This window comes from Teleopsis dalmanni, chromosome 1, assembly GCF_002237135.1.
Source record: "Teleopsis dalmanni isolate 2A chromosome 1, ASM223713v2, whole genome shotgun sequence".
In the NCBI taxonomy this organism is placed as follows: domain Eukaryota; kingdom Metazoa; phylum Arthropoda; class Insecta; order Diptera; family Diopsidae; genus Teleopsis; species Teleopsis dalmanni.
Genome location: NC_051846.1, coordinates 181555351 through 181581632, shown reverse-complemented (window position 1 = coordinate 181581632; position 26282 = coordinate 181555351). Strand labels below are relative to the sequence as shown.

The window sequence follows — 26282 nt, the reverse complement described above, 5'->3', positions numbered from 1 at the left end:
CTGCATATAAACTATTCTATTCACTATGAACATAATTCCTAATAAATAGTTGTTCCGAAATAATATATTATAATAAAGGAACCAATTATTTTATAAAAATAGGAAGACGCCGAATTCTATTCCAATTTAAGCTTAATTTTTTCATACTTCAATCATTAAGTTCCTGTCCTATATTTTTTCACAACATTGATAACAAAACTAACCGTACATATAACGCAGCTGCATGATAATATATAAATCTAATACAATTTTTTCAGTAACATCTAAAAGTATATAATTTCTGCTATACTTAAAATCTATAGTTATATTTAAAAACTTTAATTGTTATAATTCTTGATTTAAGATAAATGCTCATTGGGTTATATGGGTTATATGTGTTCCTACTCCTAAACCGATCAGTTATAAAGTTATGAGCGGAATATAATTCCCATAGATTTCACATAGATTTATGTTAACATAAATCAGTGCTGTACATAATATTAAACAACCATTCTTAACCACGCTAATTATCTCAAGTTAATTAGAAAATAATAACTACAAAATTTTTTTCTTATAAAACTCCTTTCTTTTATTAAAAAAGTTTTACTTTAACAGCAACTTTTTAATTATCTTGAATCGAACGAAGGATATCAGCATCACCAGGATCCGTAATAGACATTGTGCATACACGGAAATATTTACCGCAGGCAGTACCTAATTCAATATTGGTACCACTGTAGTGCTGAACCTCTGTCTTTGCCAACATAGCGTAGTACTCAATTTCAGACTTCCTATAAGCAATAAAAATAAAAACAAATTATTAAAACATGTTAATAGACAATTATATAATTTATCATAGAAATATTTAAATTAATTGATCAGAAAGAGTCTCTAGTATATAATGGGTATCAGCATCAAAAATCTGATTAAAATATATCATCATAATATTAACTATATATAGCAAGAAAGCGTATTTTAAAAAATAACAACTTACATTTCAATATCTGCTGGAACCATGTGGATATCTTGCACGTAGTTTCATGTTTAGCATATTTCAATTTTGAATCTTTCAATAATGTCATTTAACACAAACTTTATTATACATGGAAACATACTTCTCAGTCTAACAAGACTCCATATGGTTCCAACATATTTTCAATTGTAAGTTGAATATTCAAAATGCTCTGCCGTTGCAGGTATTTTGAAGCTATTATCTCACCTTAAGGCAGGAGTATTGCTAGCAATAAGAACTAACTTAGCTTTGCCTTGACGTAAAGTCTTCAATGTTTGTTTGTAACCCAGGCAATATTTGCCGGATTTCATAACCAAAGCAAGACGTGCATTGGTGCTTTCTAAAGCCTTTTTCTGCAATGAGAAGATAAAAAATGAGGTTATGACAAAGTCTGCACTTGCGCCTAATTACTATATATACCTGTTTCTTGATAGCAACCATCTTTACTGTTTATTTCTTTGAGATGTAATTAAACACTAAAATCAAGTAAATTAAAAAAAATGCGTTTATATTACTTTAATATCGGAGCACACGAAAAGCACACCTACCTTCAATGACGTTCAGTTGCAAAAGAAAGAATATGCGTTTTGACAGGAAACCGCGTTTCATTCTGAAGATGATAATTTATATCGATAAATTAATGTTGAAAGTGTCTGTCTACACTTTCAGAGAAATTTACATTATGTTTAAAAAATATTTAAAGATTATTATATTAAATAATATATTAAACATATATATTATACAAATATATTATTATTGTTGAAAGTTATCGTGACTTAGTTTAACTCAGTTCATTAAAAACAAGTATTAAAAATTATTAACTGGAAATAATGAGGAAACCTGTATTGAATTGTATACGTATGGTCATATTGTCATTAGAACAATCAATCATTTACAGATTTATTGTTTAATCGTATTCAAATTAATGTTGTACTATTCACACAGCACATTTAATATAATTCGATTGTGATTTTGATTATTCGACTCACTTTTTCTCAAAGCCAAGTTAAAATTATCAGTGAATTATATATAAAAATTGAGCAACGAAAATTATGTTACCTGCGTTTAATCATAATTCATAATATTATAATTATATAGCAATATTATGAATAACTGTCATAACCTAAAGCATAACGAAATAAAATATTGCTGCAGTGTCCGAGATTTTTATTTACGATCACAATTACAAAAACAAATGTTAAAAAAAAAATTAGAGAACTCTTTAAACCATTCTTATACATTTATATATTGCATTTTGTATATTATAGATCATTATGAAATAAAGATATACAAAATAAGTTTATTATTCAGGTTAACATTGCATTCACACGAGAGTTTAGTTTGTAATTTTAGCTTTCAAAAATGTTTATTTTACATTGATAGCTAAAATTACAAACAAAACTCTTGTGTAAAACGAGTATAAGATTTTTCAAGACTCAGATTTTTTACACGCAAATACTCTTATATTACTAGCATTAGCACATAAGTTTTCAATTCTAATTCTTCGCTTTTAGGCATTAGATAAAAAGTGAAAAATATTAAACTTCATAAAATCCACACAAATTTTAAATTCATTCTAAAAATTTTTAATAAATAAATTTCATGCTTTATGTGCAATTCATCTTATCGTGTAAACACAGCACTGCGCAGAACTAAGATTGCTGTTATCGATAAGTTTCGCACGTTTTGTATGGAAAGCAGACAATAGATGTCAAATTATTTGTTTTGTTTTCATTCGCCTTTCTTAGAAAAGTAAATTGAACATCAGTTTTGAATTTATAACAAAATGTATAAAAAGAAATCAGTTAAAAGTATATATAAACCACCACCGACTGTTTCCGGATCAAAACCCACAATTAGCGAAAATGATATGCAATTTGAACTTGAGTTATGTTGGTGTGTACAACAACTGGAAACCGCTATATATTCAGGCAAATTAAATGGAAAGATTGGTAACGTTTATTGTAAATATATAGACATAAAAATTTATATGTTATTATTACAGCTGAGGATACAGTTAAAAATATAAAAATTCTTAAAAGTACTACAGCACCTTTAATAAAAAAACGACAGGTTATGAAAGCTGCTTTAGGTGACTACAGATCGACGATGAAAGCAGAAGAAAAAAAATTATCTTTGGGTATGCGACATTTAAAAAAAAATATATAAATGAAAAAACTAATAAAATAAATTTACAGCTCCCAAGCAAGTGAAATTTACAAATGCTACAGATGTGAATAAAAAGTCTAGTTTTGTCAAAAAATCAGCATTAATGACATCGGGAAAAGACTTTCGTTTTAATTTTGATGAACAAACTGAAGTAAATAATACGACAGATCAATCTTCTGAAAATATGCCTGATGTAGTCGCTAACAAAGACTTAAAACTAAATTTAGGATCCGAATTTAAATTTAATTTTGTAGTGGATGAAACGAGTGAAGATTTAACTTTAAAAAATTTAGCAATAAAAAATTGATTTGAATTTGTAAAATTAAATTTTATATATGTTAAAATAAAGGAATATGTAATTATATTGTGAAATGGTTGCCGCAACTGATTTATTTTTCTTTAGTGTTAAAGTTAAAAATGTTATATTAATAATCCGAACTATAATGTATACTATAATAGATGTTTCTACATAGTTTTTACAAAAAAATGTGTTTTACAAGGCTTAACTTGTAAGATACTTGTACACAGAAATGGTAAAACACGAGGACTAGTATGTTATTACTGTGTTATAGTAACACACTGGGATCTGCTTGTGTAGTTCCTTTGAGGGGTGTTAAACAGTGTCGAGATCGAGGAGTGGCTCTGGGGACATAAACGTAACCATTCTTGGAACGATATATTAATAGCAAAATTCAATGATTACTATAGATATGCAAAATATTTTTACTTAATTTCTTTTTTCAAATAAAAATATTGGCTTAAAAATATTAGTAAAGTTTATAAAACAAGAAAATTGTTAAAGTTGATGAGTGCTATTGAATGATGTGAAATCGGCAACGAAAATAAAAAATAGTATAATAACTTTGCATTCGGCTAGAACATAAAAAAATATAAAAATTGCTAATATCTAGCCAGTAAAAATATCATGTTATTTACGAATACTTAAGAGTATATATAAACTGTTATAATCCAAGCCACAAAATTTTATTTTTTAATTTTTTATTTGGCAACATGACTAAAATGTTATCAAACAATATAAAAAGGTAAAAAATACTTAATTAAACGAAATCCACAAGATTTACCTTTCCATAAGTATAATTATGCACGATACATAAATATAATACAAATTTGTAGTGCATTTATAAACTGTAATTTTAGGCACACAATATTATTTAGCAGCTTAACTAAAAAGCTTTGAATCGATATAAAAAGTTAAAAAAATACTTAAATAAACGAGACTTTGCTTTTCATAATTATGATTTTGAACGATTATTTGGAGATAAATAATATTATATTACACAGATTACAATATGTGTAGTGTATTTGTAAACTGTTATAATTCTAGCCATAGAATACATAAAAAATAAAGAATAATTTGGCAACGCGACAACAAAGTATGGTATGTAGTGAAATGTCAATAAATGTATAATAAAAGCGAAAACGAACGAGCCGATTAAACGAAACACGAAAAGATTATCTTGTCAGAACTATAATTTTACAAAAACGGGTTTAAAATTTCGTGAATTGGATTTATTTGTTTAAAAATTTCATCCAAAAACAGTATTTAGAATAGAACGAATAACAATTAATACAAAGAAAAATTCAATTAATATGTATATGTAATCGTAATATAAATAAGGGCAAAAAACATAATTACGCTCGACAAGATACAAATTGTGCCCACTCGAAATATATCGAAAACTCCTAATTAGGAAATATTTAAAAAATTGAAACAACAATTTAGCTAAAAGGCGCCTAACATTTTAATTTGAATAGCAATTTGTTTTTATAGTAAGAAATAAACATAAAATCGACTTTTTTACTGCCTTTAAAGTTGAATTATATATATATATATTATAAACACTCGCACATATTTACATACATACATACAATGTCCGGCCGAAGACCAGAATTGCGTATGAACATAAAAAAAGATCCTGAACCAGAAATGTTAGTTGAATATAGTTATTTTATAAATTAATACAATTATTATAAAAATTTAATATAATTATTTGCATAAATTAGCATTCCACCGAGGAATTTGGATTCTAGTACAACGATTCAGATTGGTGAACGTACATTTCAAATAGATGCAGATAGTTTAGAAAAAATATGTGATTTAGGACGAGGTGCTTATGGAATCGTTGAAAAAATGCGTCATGAACAGACAGGAACTGTAATGGCAGTTAAACGAATAACTGCAACAGTAAATCGAAGAGAACAACAACGTTTATTAATGGATTTAGATATCTCAATGAGATCTAGTGACTGTCCGTATACAGTACATTTTTATGGAGCACTTTTTCGTGAAGGAGATGTTTGGATATGTATGGAAGTTATGGATACCAGTTTAGATAAATTCTATCCAAAAGTATTTAAACATAATTTAGTTATGGAAGAAACAGTACTTGGCAAGGTATTTATCATGAAAAAAATTTTTTTTATTATATACCAAAACTGACGAAATTCTGTCATAAAATTAAGTAGGATATATATTAGCAAAAAAAAATGTATAAAATAAGTAGAGTTATCTCTTAGTAATATACATATATAAATATAAAATAATTATATAAAAAATAAAATAATTATATGAAAATATAGTTGTTTTAAATTTGAATAATTGATATTGTTTTCTAAATAGTTGATTTTGCTTTATATATTATAATGTGATTTATATGAAAAGGTGAACTTATATGCATAAACACATTTTATATAAAAAAGTGATAAATATTATTATTATTATATCTAATTATTTTTTTAATTTTGAAATCAGCAAATTTGTGTTTTTTATTATCTTCAGAGATATGTTACCGATATTTAGTTTGTATTTAAGGAATAGTCAATAAATATTATGAATTTGAACTTTTTATAAAAGAAAATTTTTAGAAAATGTTAGTTTTTATAGAAACCATTATAACAGCTCTCATTCGCGATATTATATATACTTTTTACATAGATTTTTTGTATAAATTTTAGTTTTATAGTTTTAATGTATTTCTTTTTTTTAAGATTGCCATGTCTGTGGTAAATGCATTACATTACTTACATGCACAATTAAAAGTAATCCATCGAGATGTGAAACCATCGAATATATTAATTAATCGCAGTGGTGAAGTAAAAATGTGTGATTTTGGAATTTCAGGTAAAATATTGATATTTATTTATATACAAATATTATAATCAATGTTTAAACTTACAGGTTATTTAGTTGATTCTGTTGCCAAAACGATAGATGCAGGTTGTAAACCATATATGGCACCAGAACGTATAGATCCATCCGGTACACAGTATGGGCATTATGATATAAGATCAGATGTTTGGTCATTTGGAATTAGTATGTTTGAAATGGCTACTGGAAAATTTCCGTACCAAACTTGGGCGACACCCTTTGAACAATTAGCACAGGTATTGTATAATTTTTATTTAATATTAAATTTGATTTTAACGCAAATAAGACAGTAGTAACTAATTTTAGTTTTTGCGTAAGCTGTAGTATTTAATAGAGAGGTTTCAAAGAGTAGTGAATTACAACAACAAAAATTATTTTTAAATTATTTTAATAAATTGAACTGACCAACTGACCCGTAGCCGTACTTGGCTTGTATGTTTGTACTTTTTTCTGGAGTTTTGTTAATTTGCTGTGAAAGTTTACTTGCAAATACACTTGCCGTATTATATATTAGAACGAAATCATTTCAAATCATTCGGCAATACTCGAAACAGCTGTAAAAAATTCAATTAATTAAAATAATGTAAAAATAATTTTTGCTATTGCAGTTCAGTACTGTTCGAAACATCTCTGTTTTTATTTAATTATAAAAAATAACAGATGATTTTATAAATAATGTTATACTTCATTTTATTAAGAAAGGATATTAAGCAACTATAAATTACTTACTAAAAAAAAAAAATGTTGTTGTAATCCGCCGGGACCTGCTTGTGGAGTCCCTTTGAGAGGTGTTGAACGATACTTGGTCGTCGTAGGTGACGAGTGACGTAGACCCGATCGTTCTTGGACTCTACTAAACAAAACAATAAAAAAAAAAAAATTAAATAGCCGATTTAAGTAGTAATACATAAATTTTAAATAAACAACAACACAGAATCTATCAATGGAAGAGTAGACCTATAATTATTACAGATATTTTTTACTAAAAATAAATAAACATATATATAAAATAATAAATTAATAATGAAATTCTTTCCAGGTTGTTAGAGATGAACCGCCACGTCTTAAGTCTGGTGATTTTTCTCCTGAATTTGAGGATTTCATAATAAAATGTCTACAGAAGGATTACACAGCAAGACTTAATTATGAACAATTACTTCAACATGCATTTCTTGTTGAGCACATCAAACGTAATACGGATATATCTGAATTTGTATCTACAATTTTAGATTTGAAGGATTAAATTTAATCAGAAACTGTCTTCAATATTGCACATTTAATTTCTAATAGAGAAAAACAAATGCCTTAGTATATAAACAACCGAACATGTCTCATGTTATGTGTTTTAAAATAAATTGCATGCTATACATAATAAGATTTAACTGTTATTTACGAAATTGATGAACTGTTGCCTTTAATTCTGTTTAATCTGTGAAACGAATTGTAAAAACGGAAGTAAATTTATAATAATTTATGGAATATAAAAATGTGCGTTATTTTGTGTATTCTTTAAAAGAAGTAAAATTAAAAATTAATATATAAATATATATAATACACATGTATAAATATATATATATATTTATAAATACGTAAAAGAAAAGCATACGAGAAAATTATAACAATAAACAAAAAATAAATAATTATATTATGGTTACTGCCATATGTTTGTGAAGAATATTATTTCATTTCATATTTATTTTTTATTTATACTATGGTAATTATATTATTAACAATTTGATATATAGACAACGCTTTAACATAAATATTTTAGTGCGGAGCAAATAAAGTAGAGCTACTTTATTTAGTTACAGAAAAAAGGTATTGACATGTGTTTTTTAGTTAATTATTACTTGTGATAAGTGCGGAAGAACTGTTGTTGCTATTTGTGACTTTATGATAATACCGACATGTAACTACTTTAGTGTTAAAATTTTGTTTTTTTTTACTTTAAAAAATTATTTAATAATACTACTCAGTCTGATAAAAACGTAATGGAAGTGTTTAATGCAATATAATTAAAAAAATGTCATATTCGACTAAACTATAAGATAGAAGAACTGCATATATAGTACATAAAGAAACCAATGTTTAATATAGGTTCTCTTCGCTCCCATCCTTCTTCCATTTCTTATTCTTAATAACCCCTCTTCTGCTCACATATCCCAAAACATAATTTCATATTTTGTAATTCTTTCTCAAATAACCCCTCTTCTGCTCACTTATCCTCTAACTAAACCATATTCCAAAACATGTATTTATATTTTGTAATTCTTTTCGCGCTTCCTATAATAGAGATCTCTTCTGGCAACACAACAACAACAACAAAATCATAGGATGTATTCTACAAATATGAGAAACAAAACTATAAGTGTACATTCCAGAGGTGAGTGCAATTGGTGAAAACAAATATTGGTAGAATATCATTGGAACCAAACAGTATACAAACTTAATTTTTTATATATATACATATATGGTAAGTTGATGTTTGCAGTGACAAAAATTCCAAAGACTGGTGACAACTTTGAAATGGATATATATAAAATTCAATTAATTAAATAATTATAGAAAACACAAAATAAGGAAAACCCAAATTAATTATTTATAATAAAATAAATTATAATCAAAATTTAAAAAACTTTTAATTAAAGATTATAAAAGATATAATTTTTTCAAATTAAAAAAAAATTGTGGATACGCTTTATCTATTCCTCATAATTTTGTTAACATTCAAAAGAATAGTGAAAATTATTTAGATTAGTTTAATAAAATTAGGTCAATAATAAAAAATTATTACTTCACAATCTAACTATTTTTGATGACTAATTATCCTTTTTCTGTATATCCATGTAATATCACTATACTTTAACCTTATGAAAAGTTTATAAGATGATTGCTATATCAGTTATCACTTGTTCCTTTTAAAAAATTAAAATAAAATTTAATTTAAAATCATTGAAATATATTCAATATCATTTATTATTAATTTAATTTAAAAGTAAAGATATCTGTTGAAATATTTAATCAGACATAAATATAAATAATAACTTACCAAAATTTTAAACTAATTTATAATTTAAAAATAAAAAATATTGTATATAAATTAATCAAATATATTCATGAGATCACAAGAATAGAAAATATATATTATATTAATAAACGTATGAGTAACTATTAAATTTCAAACTAAAACTCATACACATTGCAGTTAAATGAGACAATAGAGATTTCAGGGTTGCCAATTGGAAGTGCCTTGCACTAAACTTCATTATTGCATTATATCACACACAATTGAAACTATTATTTTCTTAATCTTATCATTAGGTTTTGGGTACAAATAAATGTATATGTAAAAAATAACTCAGTGACAAACTATCGTAGAGCTTTCACTTTTCACTTTTAATTCTCCCTTGCACCCCCATTGATCTTGCATTAATTAGTTAACTAGTAAGAGGTATTCTATGATTGCAGTCACGTCCTGACAATTATTGTTATTTTGGCCCATGCTATGTGGAGTGTTACGGGCACGTCAAAATTAGTTCTTTCAGGCTATAACGCAAATGCATATTATGCAGAGTGTCACATCAGTGCCATTCTCTTTTTGGTTGTGTCTAAATTTTAAAGGAAATATATAGATATATACATACAACTCGGCTTTGACTGAGTGACGTGGCTTAGATAGTCTCGGCCCTCATGACCAAATCTAAACCGACATTTGTTTTTTACTCACTCTCAGTTTTTTAATTTGTATTGAAAGTAACAACAATTTTGATTTTGACCTACCCGTAACTCTCTACATAACATGGGCCTTTTAATGCAAAATAAAAATCTGACATTGAGACCTCACTGAGGCAATCATAACATGCCCCTTAGTAACGTAACTAGATATATTTAGTGTTGGCAATAATTCAAAGAGGGTATATACTACCATTTAAGATCTATTCCGTTTTAATAACAATAGATGGCAATCATGGATGGCAGTTCCTACCATTTGAAATTAACTGTAAAATATTGCACTATTTAGTGTACCTCATAGAGATTGTTAAACATATGGATAAAATATGGCTGCGAGACAGGGAGATTAACTGAAATAGCAGTGTTTAAAAGAAAATTACTAAAAAAAATTTTTGGACCCGTGAAAGAAAACGGGATGTATCGCATAAGATACAATCACAAGCTAGCACGGCTAGCTGAAAGTGAAACATTCAACAAATTTATGAAAAAGTAGCGATTAAGATTAGTTGGACATGTGATAATATTTGGCGGATATGAGAGTACCGCTTAAGATTTATGAAAACGAAGAAGGAACCAGTAAAAGACGAGGTGTGACCAAGAAAGCGATGGAAACACAGTGTGCAGCAGGATTTAGAAGAAGAAGAAGAAATTGGAAAACAAGAGCAAAAAACAGAGAAGAATGGAAGCTTGTTATTAAACACGCTTAGGTGTTATATGGACTGTATAGTCACGGATGATGATTTAACGAAGAGGTTTAATGACACTTAAAAATAAAAAAGTAAAGAAGTATGGATTAAATAAAATATCACAAATCAAGAAAACTTGGACTGTGCATTTTATATCATAATTTACCTAAATTTGGGTAATTTTTACTTTTAATATAATTATAAAAAAATTAAATAATAAATTATTTATTAAGATTAAAAAAAAAATCACAAATCAGTAAAACGGTCCCCCCAAAACTGTGCATCATAATTATATATCATATATATCATTATTATGTGTCATACCTAAATCTTTATGGATTTTTACTTTTAAAATAATTAAATAGTAAAATTAAATAAAAAATCCAAAAAATCAGGAAATGGATCCAAAACCTTTATATGACTTTTCTAAGTCTTGGTGCATCATCGTTTTTAAAAAAATTTGAAAGGATATCTTCTTTCATGCTTCATACTACTTAGCTGTAAGCAATTTATTTTTAATTTGGATGTGTATTTTAAAAATTATATAAAATGTCAACAACATTTTTGAAGTATACAGGCTTCGCTTCTAGAGTTTCAAGTACTCCTTGTATTTTGGCAACCATAAAAAAATTATTGGTAAGATTCGATTGCCTTGGCTGAGTGCAATAACAAATGCACCAAAAATGACTTCGGCGCAGTTATTACGATGAAAACTGAAAAACTTATTCAATACTGTCAATTAGAAGTTAAAATTTTTGAAAATTAAAATATAAAATATATTTTTCATTTTTGTTTCGAAAATTTTTCTAAACTAAAAACAAAATATACAATGAATTTTGCTGGTCGGATCACCCTTAGTCGCTTGATGTGTTTGATGGTAAGACAAAATTTTCCGTGTGCATGTGAAAAAGGTATAAATGATCAAATAAAAAAGGAGTTGCAAGCCAGTTATGATTATATGGCTATAGTAAGTATTGGATATATTAATATATAGTGTGCACTATTAAATTGTAACGTGTTTGATTTATTTGGTAGGCTTATTATTTTAATAGAAGCGATATAGCGCTTCCTGGTATGTTTAAATTCTTCAAACATGCTAGTGATGAAGAACGTCAGCATGCAGAATTATTCATGGACTATCAGAATAAACGCGGTGGGACTATTGAATTGCAAGACATAGAAGCACCTAATAAAAAAGTTACTTCGATTAAGGAAGCAATGGTAGAGGCACTTCGTATGGAAAAGGAAGTCAATCAGGTAATGGATTTTATTTTTAAAAATTGACTTCGTCATTTCGTGGTTATTTTCATTGAAATATTTTAGTCACTATTGGATCTTCATGCAACTGCTACCAATGAAAACGATCCGAATTTGTGTGATTTTCTTGAGGCGAATTTCTTAAGTGAACAGGTTGAGGCACAAAAGCAACTAGCCGATTATATAACACAAATTGAACGTTGCAATGAAGAATTGGGTGATTTTATATTTGATAAAAAACTGGCTAAAAGTGGTTCTGTGCACAAGGAATAAGTAAATCAATAATTTGGAAACATAAACAAATTTTTCCGTAGTTAGTAAAGTGATGTGATGTGATGGAAACTGTAATATTATTTTATCAATCTGAGTTGTATGGAGTGTAAGAGTGCCTATATTTTGTGTTAATATACTTACGTAACAGTATAACTGGTCTGTGGTAGTTTAAATATATCTATTTATTTAAAATAAATTTATTTTAATTTATCAAAATAAAATGTAGTTGAAATATTTTCAAGGATAAAAAATTTTTAATTGGATAATATGGACTCTATCTGAACTGTGGTTATGATTTTTTTTTTAGATTATCCTGCAGGTTTTAGTTAGTAACAGAAAAATAAAACCAAAAATATAATGAAAAGAATAAATATAAAAAAAATATAAAATATAATCTAAAAAAAGATTATGCTGCAGGTAACAGAAAATTAAAACCAATAATATAATGAAAAGAATAAATATAAAAAAATATAAATGTAATGAAGAAACATAATTTGAAACTATAGTTTTTTATACTATTACGTTAGAATAGTCATTTTTAAGACGGAATTGACTATTACATTTAATAGAAACTAGTATATTTCATATTTTCATAACATTTTTATTTTCATAAAAATATGCGAACATAAAAGGCAAATATGGCTTTGAGTCAGTCAGCGCTGACTTTGAGCTTCAAATTTAGCAGGACACGACTTCGATTTCTGATACTTGCAGTCTCAAAAAATTATTTACAAATAATTAAATACAAGAATTATTTCCTAGACCACTGATAATGGTTATATGCGAATACTCAAAATAGTTGGATGGTCAGCCAATAATTCAATTGATTAACATAATATAAAAAATAATTTTTGTTGTTGTAGTTCACTACATTTCAAAAACCTCGTTAAAATATATATTAATAATACTTATATATCAAAGACAGAGCGTTGAAATCGATCTTGTGGAAACGGACATTCATTTAGAATAGTACGGTAATCCTCTCAAATAAAAATGCAATATAGGTATGCATATGTATTCCGTCATTAAGATATGCTGGGTTTCAAAATATGCAACTCATATATAAATTTGAAGAACTTATCAGAACTCAACGGAGCTCTTATTACAATGGATCCTCGAAGTAGGTCACAGACACTGTTGAGTAAAAGTGCTCTAGACACTAACTACTAACTACACTAACTATAATACTTATTGCACCTAAAAGAATGGTAAGAATGGTTTTTATGACTATTTTTTATTAATAATAATAAATCAGTATGTTAGTATGTTAAAAAAAGCTGCATTTCTTGAAATAGGCATTTAATTTGGTTATTTTTATTTACTTTAATAAACAAAACGGATAACTCCTTTATATTCCTTAACTTTTTTAATTAATTTAATAACTTTACTAATTTTGTAGGCCAACGAATTCATTTTATACAGAAATCGAATCATTCTGTGCATAAACTAATTAGGTCTGTTTAATAACCTCATCACTGGCCTCTATTATTACCTCTATAGGTAATATTATCAAGGGGGGTTGAGACGGTTTTCAATAATTTAAGATATATATTTTGATGAAGAAAGAAATAAATTTAATTTAATTTTAATGGTTTGGTTGATTGGCTTAGACATAAATAAATGTCACGCTCTACTCTATATGTAAAGTTCGATGAACTTAAGAAAACTTAAGCTTTTTAACATGTGGAAAGAGTTAAAATACTTTAATATTTAAAATAATTGTTTTAATTTTGAGAGTTTATTTTACAAAAAAACATTAAATTTGATATAGTTTATTATAATGATTCATATATATTATAATATAAGTTTATTTAAAAACATTGCCCTTCCATTTTTGTAAGCTTTGTGTATTTCAGCAATAATAATTTACGTTTAATGTAAATTTACGTTAAACTTTTTTTTCGTTCAATATTTTTTAATTCTATTATTAAGTGTCATATCTAATAATACTAGTCATTAAAGAATTAAAAATAAAGTACCGTATATACATTGCAATCTGCAGTTACTTTGTTACTTGCCAAATGTAATGACAGATTTGTTTTTATTCTTTGTTTTCATATCGCAGAGTTAATCTTATCCGAAAATTTACAATCTTTGTGATTATTGATAATATTGTGGGATACTTGATCACAATTAATATTTTTAAGCACACTTTTTCATCGATTACGTTAACATGAGTGTACCTAATATACTCTTATTGTCCTCATCCAGGGTTCATGGATATGGTTTTCTCGAATATTCAAAGGATTTGATACTAGATTTTTTGGCTAAGTAAATTATCTAAGTTAATTAATTAATTGTATTTTACTATAATTATATTTTAGAAGTAAAGTGCGTACTATACTATTTGTACCGTACGCTCAAAAGGATCATGACAAATATACCGCCACAGTACAAACAGCTGTGAAACCTTGGGGATTGAACGTAGAAGGATTACATACAAAAACAGATTTAGCTAGTGCAATACGTGGAGCTGAGGCAATATTTATCGGAGGCGGAAATACTTTTGTGTTGCTCAATAAATTATATGAAGAAAATTTAGTTGATGTTATACGTAATCAAGTATTAAAAAAAGGAACACCTTATATTGGTAGCAGTGCTGGTACAAATGTGGCTACTAGAAGTATTCATACCACAAACGATATGCCTATATGTTATCCACCAACATTTGATGGTCTGAAATTAGTTCCATTTAATATAAATCCACACTATATAGAAAGTGAACATAAAGAGCATATGGGCGAAACACGTGATGAACGTATAAAAGAATACTTGTTGTATTCTAAATATTCTGTGTTGGGATTAAGGGAAGGATCTAGTGTTCTGGTACATGGTAACAAAGCATTTTTAAATGGAAAGGCCAAATTATTTACAGAGTAAGTATATTGCAAATTTAAGCGTTAACTTTTTCCGAAATATTTTTTACTCAAATCATCTCTTGAACTTTAAATTTATTGCAAATGATTGGTGCTCACTTGGCATTGTTTTATATCTACTTTCTATAATATTTAGTTTTATATTAATCGCTGATTTTTTAAAGACATTCTTCTGCATCTTTCTTTAAGGATACATTATAATTTATACATTACAATTTTTTAATAAATATTCTTGGGATGTGCATTACTTTTATTGAACAAAAAATTTTTCTTATTTAAGAAACAAGTCACACATTTCACAGCACTTTTAAAACAATCCATACCTTTTTATTGAACTTATGAGCTGCGTTTCAACAAAAACTGGTTTGATCCGTCAGAAACAAAAAGAATGCGGTGAACTAGAAATTAAGTTTACTTCCTTAATTGGCCATTACAGACGTGAGTCGTCCTTGGCCACGTCTTGTAGCTTGTATCAGCCAGTCTGATCATTGCCTTGCTATCGCTAATTGGTAGTACCAAGTAAACTTGAAATTGTGTTAGTTGTGTCATATTGAATTAGGAAACTGAGCAAAATATAAATGGATCGTAGTTAATGATAAATGTTGCTTCCAATGTGACGCATTCTTATGATATATTGCAATAAGAATACAAAAGATATCATAAAAAATAAGTAACTGACAAATATGTTGCGTTGGAACAGTTACGTGTGTTATGTGTGATCCATATATATATTCAGCTAAGAAGATTTCGATCATTATTTGCTAAAACGCAGCTATTAATAAATACACTTAATCTTGTGGGCTTATTGGTGGAGTTTTGATTTTGATAATAATTTTTCCCTATACATAAAATTAAAATGGAACTATGTTTCTGTTAAACACTTAAAAAAATACCTTTATTATTGCCATTAAGGATGCTATTTTTCTTAAGTTTTTGTTTAAAACTGCACGACACATTCTTTAATCATGTGCCACGAATTTGAACTTTTAAAGTTCCAACAACCCTTTCAAAAATGTTAAGATTTTTTAAACCATTCTACACTTGCTTCAAACTGTGCACTAATTTCAATATATCTTTAAATTTTTCGGTTTTATTTTACTTCTGCCAGATGTAGATTCTAACCAAGCATATGCAATAAACGTTCATTTCATCCATTATTTTATATATTCTTTAATTTAATTTTTCAAAAAGTCTACTTTATTCTTTAAAATTTTTTAGACAATTTCTAAACAATTACTTTTCAATTTATTGCCCTTTATAATTTCATTGTTATAAACTTTCTAGCTAATATTCCTCTATATAATCCAAATATTTATGCAATTTATATGTTTTGTTTATTTTTCAGCCGTTTTGAGGCATTAGAACTGCATGACAATACTGATTTAACTTTTCTGTTAAATGAGAATAAATAAAAATATTTAAACTTTATTTTTATTCGAAAAATAACTGACTGTTTCCTTTATGTTGATAATATGTTCGTTATTTAAAGACTTATGTGAACTTTTGTTATAAAAATAGTTTTTTTCGTTTATATATATATTTATGTATTATTATTATTTATATTTATATATCGTTTATATATAAAGAAATTTTTAAAAACCTTTTTATATATATACAAACTAAAAAACTGTTTTTATTTAAAACGTTCATATAAGCCAAATCAATAACAAACACATCGTAAAAATGATTTTTATAATGCACAATATATTTGTTATATTTTTTTTTAAAGCCATGTACGGTTTTATCATTCAATAAACAATAGTTTAATTCATTTTTGTTATATGATTTTATTATATGCGCGATACAAATTAAATAAAATAACAAACTATTTACATGCATTTTTAATACAATAACATATAATTATCAAATCTTATGTATAACATAAGTAATTCGATGAACTTACAAAGAAATATCATTTATAAAATAATTCTAATATTTATTTTGTAATATTAAAAGTTAAAAAAAATAACTAGCAAGAGAGCAATTGGCAAAATATGTTGGCAAACACACCGTCATTCAAATTCAATGGTAATGAATTTAAAATACAAATACTTAAAATCTATAAAACAAGAAGCTTTAAATATAAATAGGAAAATTCATAACCTTTGGCACCTTTTTAATTATTTTTATAATTTTAATTTTATAAATGTTTGCCTTAATCACTAAGAAGAGGTAGTAATCACTAAAACAGTCAAAAAGTAAAAGTATGTATAGGAAATAATAATATCTACACAAGTAATAGTTAATTTCATTAGTGACTCAAAATTTTGTAATTACAAATTTTTTACATTTACAATTTTAATAAATTAAATATAAACAGGAAAATAAATTCCTAATTAATAATTTTATAAGATTTTGTATTTACTTATTGACAAAAATGTTTTTCATAGATCAACCAAGAAAATAAATTATATTAATATATATACATGACAATTTCTGTAAATTTCAACTTATATAATACCATTAATTTGAGAACGTTTTGAGCATACATTTTCTTTAATAAAATCACAATAAATGGAAAAAAGGTTATTAAACCCCGAACATATATAATATACTTTCAGTAGCTGAATGTAGTTATTATCAGCACGGGACATTTAAAACTAATTTTAATTTTATATTAACTGTATTAATAACTATTGACTCTTTGCGAAAACTTATGATTTAATATAGTATAAATATTATAAATATATTTTAAACTTTCTTAAATACGTGTTGATGTTTTGTGAATACAAATAATATTATATTCTACAATAAATAATACATAAATATACAATAATTTAAATAATAAAATAACAAATGAAGCTGCCCTGAATAACCTAAGGTTTATGTATATGTGTTTGTTTTGAGCGATAAAATTTAACAAAAAGTCTCTTGAACATAACCAATTATAAATAAATTTAACTTTAAAAATATTATGACTGAGATTAAATTAATTTAATGTTCATTTATGAAGAACAGCTTTTTTAAAAATTCATTATACTATTACATTTTAAAATGTCAATACATCTATTTTTATAATTATCTTACTATTATTTTTGTAGTATAGATTTATCTTCATATCTTATTATGGCATCGCCTATTTGTTTTCTAGATGCTAAATGTATACATTTATGACTACTAAAACTACGTACATTATCACTACGAAAGCTATCATATCTTATTGGAATTTCGTTGGAATATGTATTTATATTATTAATGAAGTTATTTGAGTTTTCATTAGTATTTAATGAGTGTGCACATTTTGGAATATTCAGTTCAGTTGTTGCATCCATGAGGTTTTTGATAGCAGTTCCATATCGTAAATTTGGTTCTGTACCACGTAAAATGTGCACTGGCAGTTGTGAACTAACAAACATATCCAGTATAGTATTAATTTTTTTATCAGATCGTGTGAGTAAAGATTCAATATCGTTGTCGGTCCTCATAATAGGAACTGATGCGTCCACTAGTTTACGCGCTAAAAATAAAAAAAATATTTGAGTATTTAAATAATTATATAATATAATATAAATTTATATAATATAAATTATAAGAATTTATTTTTTAATCGATACAAAAACATTTTCTTAATTATCTATATAAATTATAGAAATAAAAAATAAAAATAAAAAAATAATTCTGACAAATGCAAAGAAAATAATGTAAAAAAAGTAAGATATAATCAAGCTTAAGTTTTTGAGACAGTTGTACTTAATCAGATATGTTTAAGGGTTTCCACACTCAGTTCATTGCGTTTCCTTGCAGTTGAGCTAACACCAGTGAAATTTACTACAAATGGGAGCTAATATCCTTCTTTCCTGCACCATTCCCAAGTTTTATTTAGAGCGTCCTGCATTAAGTCCCTAATAGTTTTAATGGTTGCCTGTGATAATTACTGATATGTCGTCTGCATATCCAATTGTTTTATACCCTTTGTTGTTGAGGATTTGTATTAGGTTATCAGTTATTAAAGACCATAATATTAGTGAGAGTACTCCTCGCTGCGAACATTCTTTTACTGCTGTAACACTAATATTGACTTGTCCTAAAGAGGCTGTGACCTTTCAATGGTTTAGCATATTGCTTACCCATTTTACAATTGCTCTATCTGCTCCTCTACTAGAGACTGCCGGTTCTATTGCTTGAATGTTCGCGTTATCGAAGGCCCCCTCAATGTCCATAAATGCACAGACGGCAACTTCCTTTAGGTTTAGTGCCTTTTCTATAATTTAAACAATTTTATAAAGTGCTGCCACTATAGATTTGCCTTTTTGATAGGCAATTTATAGCTTGTGTACCACTCCACTACTCTCATGTAAGAGTCGTGTATCTTTTCCATGGTTTCCAACATTAAAGACGTTAAACTGATAGACCTGTAGTATTTAGGAGATTCCGGGGGTTTATTTTCTTCCTCTTTTAAGAATATTACCTTAACCTCTCACCATATCTTTGGAACACACCCCAATGCTAGACTAGATCTGAAGATACGTATCAGTCTTACAGACCATTTAGAGATTAGGATTATGAATACAATATCAGGTCCTAGTGATTTGTATAGTTTACACAAATTTTTGGCCCATTGAAAGTTAAGTATTTTGATTATACTGACGTTTTTTGCCCTCTCATCGTTGTCATTAGTTGCTATGAGTCGACATTCAGGAAATAAGTTTTAAGAAGAAGCTCTAGTGTATTAGCAAAAGAGTTTCTGAAAGTACTGTTCGGTGCCTTTAGTGTACTAATTGGATTAATAACCCCCTTAAACAGTGACTTTTATATTCTTTGGAACATCTTTAAGTTCCTTACAGAAATATTTCCATTTGATCCTTTTTGATTTTCTTAATTATTTGTTGTATAATGTAAGAGCTTTTGTATATTCTTTCAATGTATTGTTTTTCTTTGCATCGTTGAATATATTATATACCTTGATACTCGATAATAATATATAACAAAGCAAAACGAAAAAAATATTTATATATAGAAAGTTTTCGAGTATTTATGAATCAACAAATTATTAAAGACTCTAAGCCTACCTTGAACATAGTCTCTGCTATAAAACGATATGACATCATAGTTCCATTTGTCAAAATATCCAGTACTTTGGCTTACATCACAAGTTTCGCATTCTTTACAGAACTGCGCCAATTTGCAAGGGTACATCATGAAACCGATTGGTGAGTATATTTGAAATCCTTGTATAGTGTTCATGCGGACCTAAGAATTTATTTATATTTATATTAAAATAACCAATTCCAAATATATATTTACTTACTCTATTCAGAAAATCTGTTTTAAATGTAATCGCTGTCGAAGCCATTAACACTAAACTATCAAGTCCAATTTTTGGTAAGGCAAGATCGGCCACTGCTATACTAAGTATTTCGTTACGTGCATAAAGTGAATTTAACATAATATCGTCTGGTAAAATGGCATCACTAAAAATTGGTGGCAAGCGTACAGAAACCCATGCGATGCGCGAACCATCTGTTTTATATTTCGAAGATAAATCTAATGCTAGAGTTTTTATATCTTTAAATGGGTCATGATCTCCTTTACTGGACGAATCATAGCGATATAAAAAAATCTGTAAGAGTAGCAGACTGAAATATACAGTCACTTGAAATTAAAAATATTATTACCATTAACAAAAATGTATTATCCTGGTTACGCATACAAATGCGCTCATATTGTGTTATAAAGTCGATAGCATCCGTTATTTGATGTTCAAATGTGGGTACGAGCAAAGATATGCGAGTACTTTCCGTAACATATGGTGACGGTACTACTTCAACACGTCCTAATGGCTTCACAACTTGAAAATTTTTAGTTATTATTTGTTGTGGTTTCTTTGGATTACGAAAGTTTAAGTGTAACTGATAATCCATTCCTCTGGTCGGATCGAATTTTCTATAGGCGGTGTGTATATCAATATACTTGTAAGTTGGGTATTTATGTGTTGCATATTGCAATGTGATTTCCAAAACCTTTTCAAAGTCTAATAGTGCTATCCGACTAAGCGGTTCGACATTATTCTCTGCATTTGGTAAAAAAATATGCGTACGATTTATAAGGTGCCAAGTGATTATATCATGTCGAGTTTCTGGTAAACTATTCAATGGTACGCCCAGTGGCCAGCGTATTTCGAGTATATTATTAGACACTGAACCATTAGCGATGTGATAAGATTTCTGTTCCAACTCGTTGCTACGTTGCTGCACCAGTTCCAAATGATACTATTGAATGAAAATAATGTGTGATTTATTTTAATTTGTTCAGATATACATATATTACTATATTTACCCTAGAGAAGTAAGCGTGCAAGCGATAGAAATCATCAGTAGATGTTACCGGATAAACAGTAGTTGAGTTGCGAAAAAAATCGTCCTTTGTTAACTGGTTTAGATCTTTAAATAACTTTACATATGGTTTTAATGGATATGTGAACTGTCGAACACCCTGTTTTGGATTATAAAATTTTTTAATATTTTTTTTTTGTATTTTAATGATGTTTGTGGTGAATGATCTATACTAAATAGATGTGATGTGAAAGAAAACAACTATAAAATTGTCATGTGTTTTTGTTTAAACAAAGACCTTGTTTATAAAATCTATGTTGGGAATGTATATAAGCATCTGTTGGACTTTGTTTGTTTATTATTTCCGTTGGTTTTTTATAAAATCATTTAGTATTTTTTCTTTTTATGTTATATGAGACTTTTTATCAAATTAATTTCAAACAAAAAAGTAATAAAAAAATTACAAATGCTACAATAAAATTAAAAAAATATAGATCGCATAATTCATTTGATGATCCGCATTTTGTTTGTTTGAGCTGGTTCAGTTTTAGCAAAGATTCTGTCTCCAGCAATTGTGAAAAAAAAATAATCATTAAAATTATAAACAAATCATTTCTATTCAATATTAAAAATAATATATGTACTTCATTCACCAATGAAGTAATTTACAAAGAAACCAAAATTAAAAAATACAATAGAAATGATTGACTACTTCATCTAACAATAAATAGATCTTGATAAGAGATAATCTAAAACAGTATTAAAACCAATTTCAAAGATTAGTATAACATAAACGGAATACTACGATGGACAGCAAAAAGTTCAGGTTAATATGGCTAAACCACAATCTCTCCAGAACCTTCTGTCCTTCTGGGTTATTAGGATCAGTTAGGGTAAGTAAGGTCCAAAGCTTAGTAATAAAATACTTGTTTGTATCAAGAAAATTTCTAAAGTAGTATTTTTTAAGCATAAATTATTATAATTCTTGTAAACCAAACTTGGTTTATTAATATACTCGATTCGTTAAAAGTTCTACTAAGTTTAAGGAAGTTTCTTTGGTTGATATCATGATTAGTAACAGTAACACTATCAAATTTGTTTCTAAGATAGCATCACGTATTATTCTTGTTTTGTTAAATAATTTGAAGTTAAGAACCTAACAATGAAGCCGCTTTGTCTATAATCTTGAACAGAAATATAGATTAATATATATAGAAATATATAATTGATAGATTCCACTTCTTCTTTATCAAGGCGTTTTGCTTGTTGCACTACAGAATGGACACGAACTGTAAAAGACATTTCGATTATGTCCTATCTAAACTAAACCATAGGGTTCAATCAAGCCAGCTCACAATTTTCACGATTATTCCATAATTTATTTGTCACTGCAATGTTGATTTAATTTTATTCCTGAACAATTTACACATCGGAGTTGCTGTTAAGGTATTGGCCTCGTGTGTCTCCATTTCACTATGTGACTGCTTAGTAACAAGTTCCGCAAATAGGTACGCGTTCCTGTACCTCTCTTCATCTTTAAACAGTACGTGTAGAGGATGCAGACCTTTACTTCCCTTGTTTCACTTGTTTGCAACCTGGCAGAGTAGTTTTAACATCCAGAATAGATGTTATTTAGTTTGTAGCTGATTCCAGGTCAGCCTCTCTTTTTGATTTTATCCAAAACTGTATTGTGTAGATAGTTAGCCGATTTCTTTTGCATTGACTCTTGTAATTTCTTCATTTCATTGACTTTTTGCGGCACAAACTTGAATGAACACTTAGAGCCTTGAATAGATGAAGTATCATATTCATAGCATATCATATCGAGCAACAGATTTGGTTGTTATGAAAACTAGTATCTATGTGTATAGTTAGTAGCTTTCATTTATTATTCAATTATTGAATGTAATGGATGAATGCAGAACATAGAATTAAAAAGGGCATAACGAGCTAACAGAAAATGTTTTAAGAGGAGTGTCATATATTAAATAAGGAAGAATTTATTAATATGTTGAACTATAAAGCATATATCTTTTAAAATTTATTTAACTTTTCATAAAAATTTTTTTATCTGGTAAAAATAATCCAGAAAAAATTATAGAAAAATAATAGATTATATTCTATAGTAGATTAGAAAAATAGCTTATAGAAAAAAAAATCTGATTCCATTTCATACATAGCGTTATCCGTATTTACTCTGGTAGTAGTTTTCGATTTGCTCTTATATAAAAGAAATATTTTATAAAAAATCTATTGGAAAATAGTTTATTTAAAAATATTTAAACAAAAGCTTTTAATTTGTTTGGATTTTTTAAATTACGCGCCTATTTTATTTACATAAAAAACCATCAAAACTATTTTAGTAAAATTTTTTTTGAAAAAATATTTCGTTCAGCAAAAAATATTGCATTGTTTAGCACTTTTACGGTTTAGCGCTCTCCTGATTTATTTGGTTCGATCACTCAAACACGCCAGAATGAAAACTTATTACCCACCACACACCACGCCGCATGCCATACCACCCTGAGGTGCTCACATGTTAGGTGTCTTTTAATTTCTAGTTTATTTATTTTTTAATTATGTTGTAGTCATCATATTTACTGGAAATGTTATCCGAAATGTTCCATTATATAGCGCGATAAGTTCATTGATACCGTGACCCTGAAAGAACGGTTAGCTACCTGAGAATCGAATTAAAAATCGGAACATACTTTTATTATGTTTTGTTAAATAATTTTTCAACAGTGAAGTGTAAATTGCTTGTTCCAGAAAAAGTACAAGTATCTTGTGTAAAATATAGAGAAAATTAATATTATGACGTAAAATAGCTCAAACTGTGGCTTTAATTCTGTGTATGCTTATACTATAGTATAGATTACAGAAATATTTGTATCACTTCTAATAAAATAAATCGTTTTGAAAAACTAACATAATATTATAATATATTAGAAACACATATGTGTAACACAAAGGTGTTAATGATTTTATAAATAACTTCTTTTTTTTTAGTTTAGTTTATAGATCTTCCAACAATGGAAAAAACTTAGAATATTTAAAAAAAAAAAAAATTAGCGATTTTAGTTTCGTTTTTTATTTCTATACACAATTTTCTGCTTACTTAACGTAGTTTTTTATCAAAATGTATCTGAACGTACCGGATTGCATACATAGGGTTATCCATCTTCAATTAACCAAAATGAAGCTCACTGATGTTTTAGATTTTTATAAAATTTTTATATCAATGTGTTGTTTGGATCTTATCCCAAGACGCAACACACATCATTTAAATGTTAATCACGGAAAATCTTAATATGCTACATCCTTTTGAGGTAATTTTCGATAATTTTTGTCGCCACATAGCCGGCAGGTAATACATCTTTCATAACTAGCTGAATCGTCAAGTGTCAGACGATTGTTCGCAAAAACAACGATTGTTCATTTGCCTAATCCCCCTAAAAAACACCATTGTTGACATGTTTACATGATCGAAACACGTTAGTCAAATAGCATCCACGGAAAATATTCCAATTTACTGGCTCTTTTCGATACAATTATCGATGATTTATTTACAAATAGATAATCTGGCAATAGAGATCGGCTATAGATCACTTAACGAATCATCAAAAGTTTTACAATTATAATCATACGTCCGTAAATTTCTAGCGTAACAAAGCAAATCAGGAAGTGTTACGTATCATATATCTTTCATATTCGTATCTTCATCTTAACGCAAAAAAAAAAATTGTAATAAATCAATTGGAATTGGAAAGCAACGATGGAAGAAAAATATTGGAGCCAATTAAATTGAAAACTGGAATACTTTGGCGATATCTTAAGGCATGTATGAAAATCCGGTCTTGATAATTGATGGTAGAATTGAAGAACAGGGCCGCATCCTGTTAGACAAGGGGTATCGTTCGTGGATTATAAATCTACGGCAGTGGTTCAATTAATGTGTAAGATAGTTTTTTCACGAAGCTGTCAACAAACAGAAATATTAATCATGTTAGCTAAAGTTCGAAGCAGATAAGGCACTCAGAAGAATGTTGTTTCTTTTTATTATCAGATAAGATGGATGTGTAGAGAATGTAATATTATATGCAAACAAATTTACAGTGGAATCTTTAGCGATCAATGTTTATAAATAATTTTGTTGAAGAATAAAAGCGCAAAAATGTATGTTATTAATAATACTTTCATAATGTATATATGCTTCTAAAATATAAAACTGAGTTTAAAATAGAATTAAGCCTTAACAATATTTTCCAACCACTTAAGCACTTAGTATTTAATTACAGATACAAGTATAATTTGTTTATACTGTAACGAAATAAGATATAACCAAATAATTGCTTAGGTTTCAGAAACCAAATTATTTATTCTGCTATAAATTATTGAACTTAATTACATCAGACGAGCAACCACCTTGTGGCCGGTGAGGTCTAATATAATGTGTCTGTCTGTGCCGCAGCGGCACGTAGAGTGTTAAGCGAACTTCTGTTGCAGTTTCATTGAATTTACTTGTGTTTATATTTATGTATCTACACATTTTGTTCGGCTCTGTGCAATTAGGTTTTGTTCTGTTCTGTTCTGTTGTGTTGTGTTGTGTACAATACAATGTAAACTTAATTAATTTTAATTGTTTTGCTTTGGACTGTAAAATTATTGTTTATATTGACTCTTGACATCTGCACATTGAAATTTGCACAAAACTTAGAATTACTCGTATTTGCTTGATTGTTTACTGAAGAAATCTTTCTATAATTAAATTTTGTAATTGACATCCTTAATTTGATAATTGCTCTCAAGTTAAATTGTTGTAAAATGTTGAGTGGTTCTATGTGCACTTCAGTTTAT

General features: G+C 27.5%; 6 protein-coding genes across 7 annotated transcripts in view; 4 read left to right on the top strand and 2 right to left on the bottom strand.

The window, feature by feature from the left end:
* Positions 1-542: 542 nt before the first annotated feature.
* LOC119671610 (60S ribosomal protein L30) lies at positions 543-1591 on the bottom strand. Its single transcript, XM_038082333.1, has 4 exons — positions 1540-1591; positions 1412-1467; positions 1199-1344; positions 543-770 (listed from the first exon to the last, which is right to left on the bottom strand). The coding sequence occupies exons 2-4, from the start codon at positions 1430-1432 to the stop codon at positions 602-604; spliced, it is 336 nt and encodes a 111-aa protein (XP_037938261.1). The 5' UTR covers positions 1433-1467; positions 1540-1591; the 3' UTR covers positions 543-601.
* A 1018-nt stretch (positions 1592-2609) lies between these two features.
* Positions 2610-3467, top strand: LOC119671603 (UPF0488 protein CG14286). Its single transcript, XM_038082320.1, has 3 exons — positions 2610-2943; positions 2997-3131; positions 3190-3467. Exons 1-3 carry the CDS (start codon positions 2778-2780, stop codon positions 3465-3467), a joined length of 579 nt encoding a protein of 192 aa, XP_037938248.1. The 5' UTR covers positions 2610-2777.
* Positions 3468-4600: 1133 nt separating this feature from the next.
* LOC119670549 (dual specificity mitogen-activated protein kinase kinase 3) lies at positions 4601-7936 on the top strand. The gene is made up of 5 exons (XM_038080847.1): positions 4601-5110; positions 5186-5576; positions 6170-6302; positions 6360-6565; positions 7369-7936. Exons 1-5 carry the CDS (start codon positions 5052-5054, stop codon positions 7570-7572), a joined length of 993 nt encoding a protein of 330 aa, XP_037936775.1. The 5' UTR covers positions 4601-5051; the 3' UTR covers positions 7573-7936.
* A 3385-nt stretch (positions 7937-11321) lies between these two features.
* On the top strand, positions 11322-12482 carry LOC119671594 (soma ferritin). The gene is made up of 3 exons (XM_038082307.1): positions 11322-11714; positions 11783-12004; positions 12071-12482. The coding sequence occupies exons 1-3, from the start codon at positions 11577-11579 to the stop codon at positions 12275-12277; spliced, it is 567 nt and encodes a 188-aa protein (XP_037938235.1). The 5' UTR covers positions 11322-11576; the 3' UTR covers positions 12278-12482.
* Positions 12483-14295: 1813 nt separating this feature from the next.
* LOC119670548 (probable alpha-aspartyl dipeptidase) lies at positions 14296-16648 on the top strand. 2 transcript variants are annotated; one of them, XM_038080846.1, is made up of 3 exons: positions 14296-14548; positions 14605-15153; positions 16499-16648. In XM_038080846.1, the coding sequence occupies exons 1-3, from the start codon at positions 14451-14453 to the stop codon at positions 16563-16565; spliced, it is 714 nt and encodes a 237-aa protein (XP_037936774.1). In that variant the 5' UTR covers positions 14296-14450; the 3' UTR covers positions 16566-16648. The 2 variants fall into 2 exon arrangements, with proteins under 2 accessions (XP_037936774.1, XP_037936773.1); XM_038080845.1 differs by having other exon boundaries at positions 14299-14548; positions 14602-15153.
* Positions 16649-18182: 1534 nt separating this feature from the next.
* The window catches only part of LOC119670547 (chondroitin sulfate synthase 2-like), a 30959-nt gene continuing 22859 nt past the window's right edge, over positions 18183-26282 (bottom strand). Inside the window, exons 3-7 of the mRNA XM_038080843.1 lie at positions 21430-21585; positions 20769-21362; positions 20402-20713; positions 20163-20343; positions 18183-18610 (exon numbers count right to left, since the gene is read on the bottom strand). Of these exons, the coding sequence (XP_037936771.1) occupies positions 18183-18610; positions 20163-20343; positions 20402-20713; positions 20769-21362; positions 21430-21585 (1671 nt within the window). The remainder of the gene's footprint in view (positions 18611-20162; positions 20344-20401; positions 20714-20768; positions 21363-21429; positions 21586-26282) is intronic.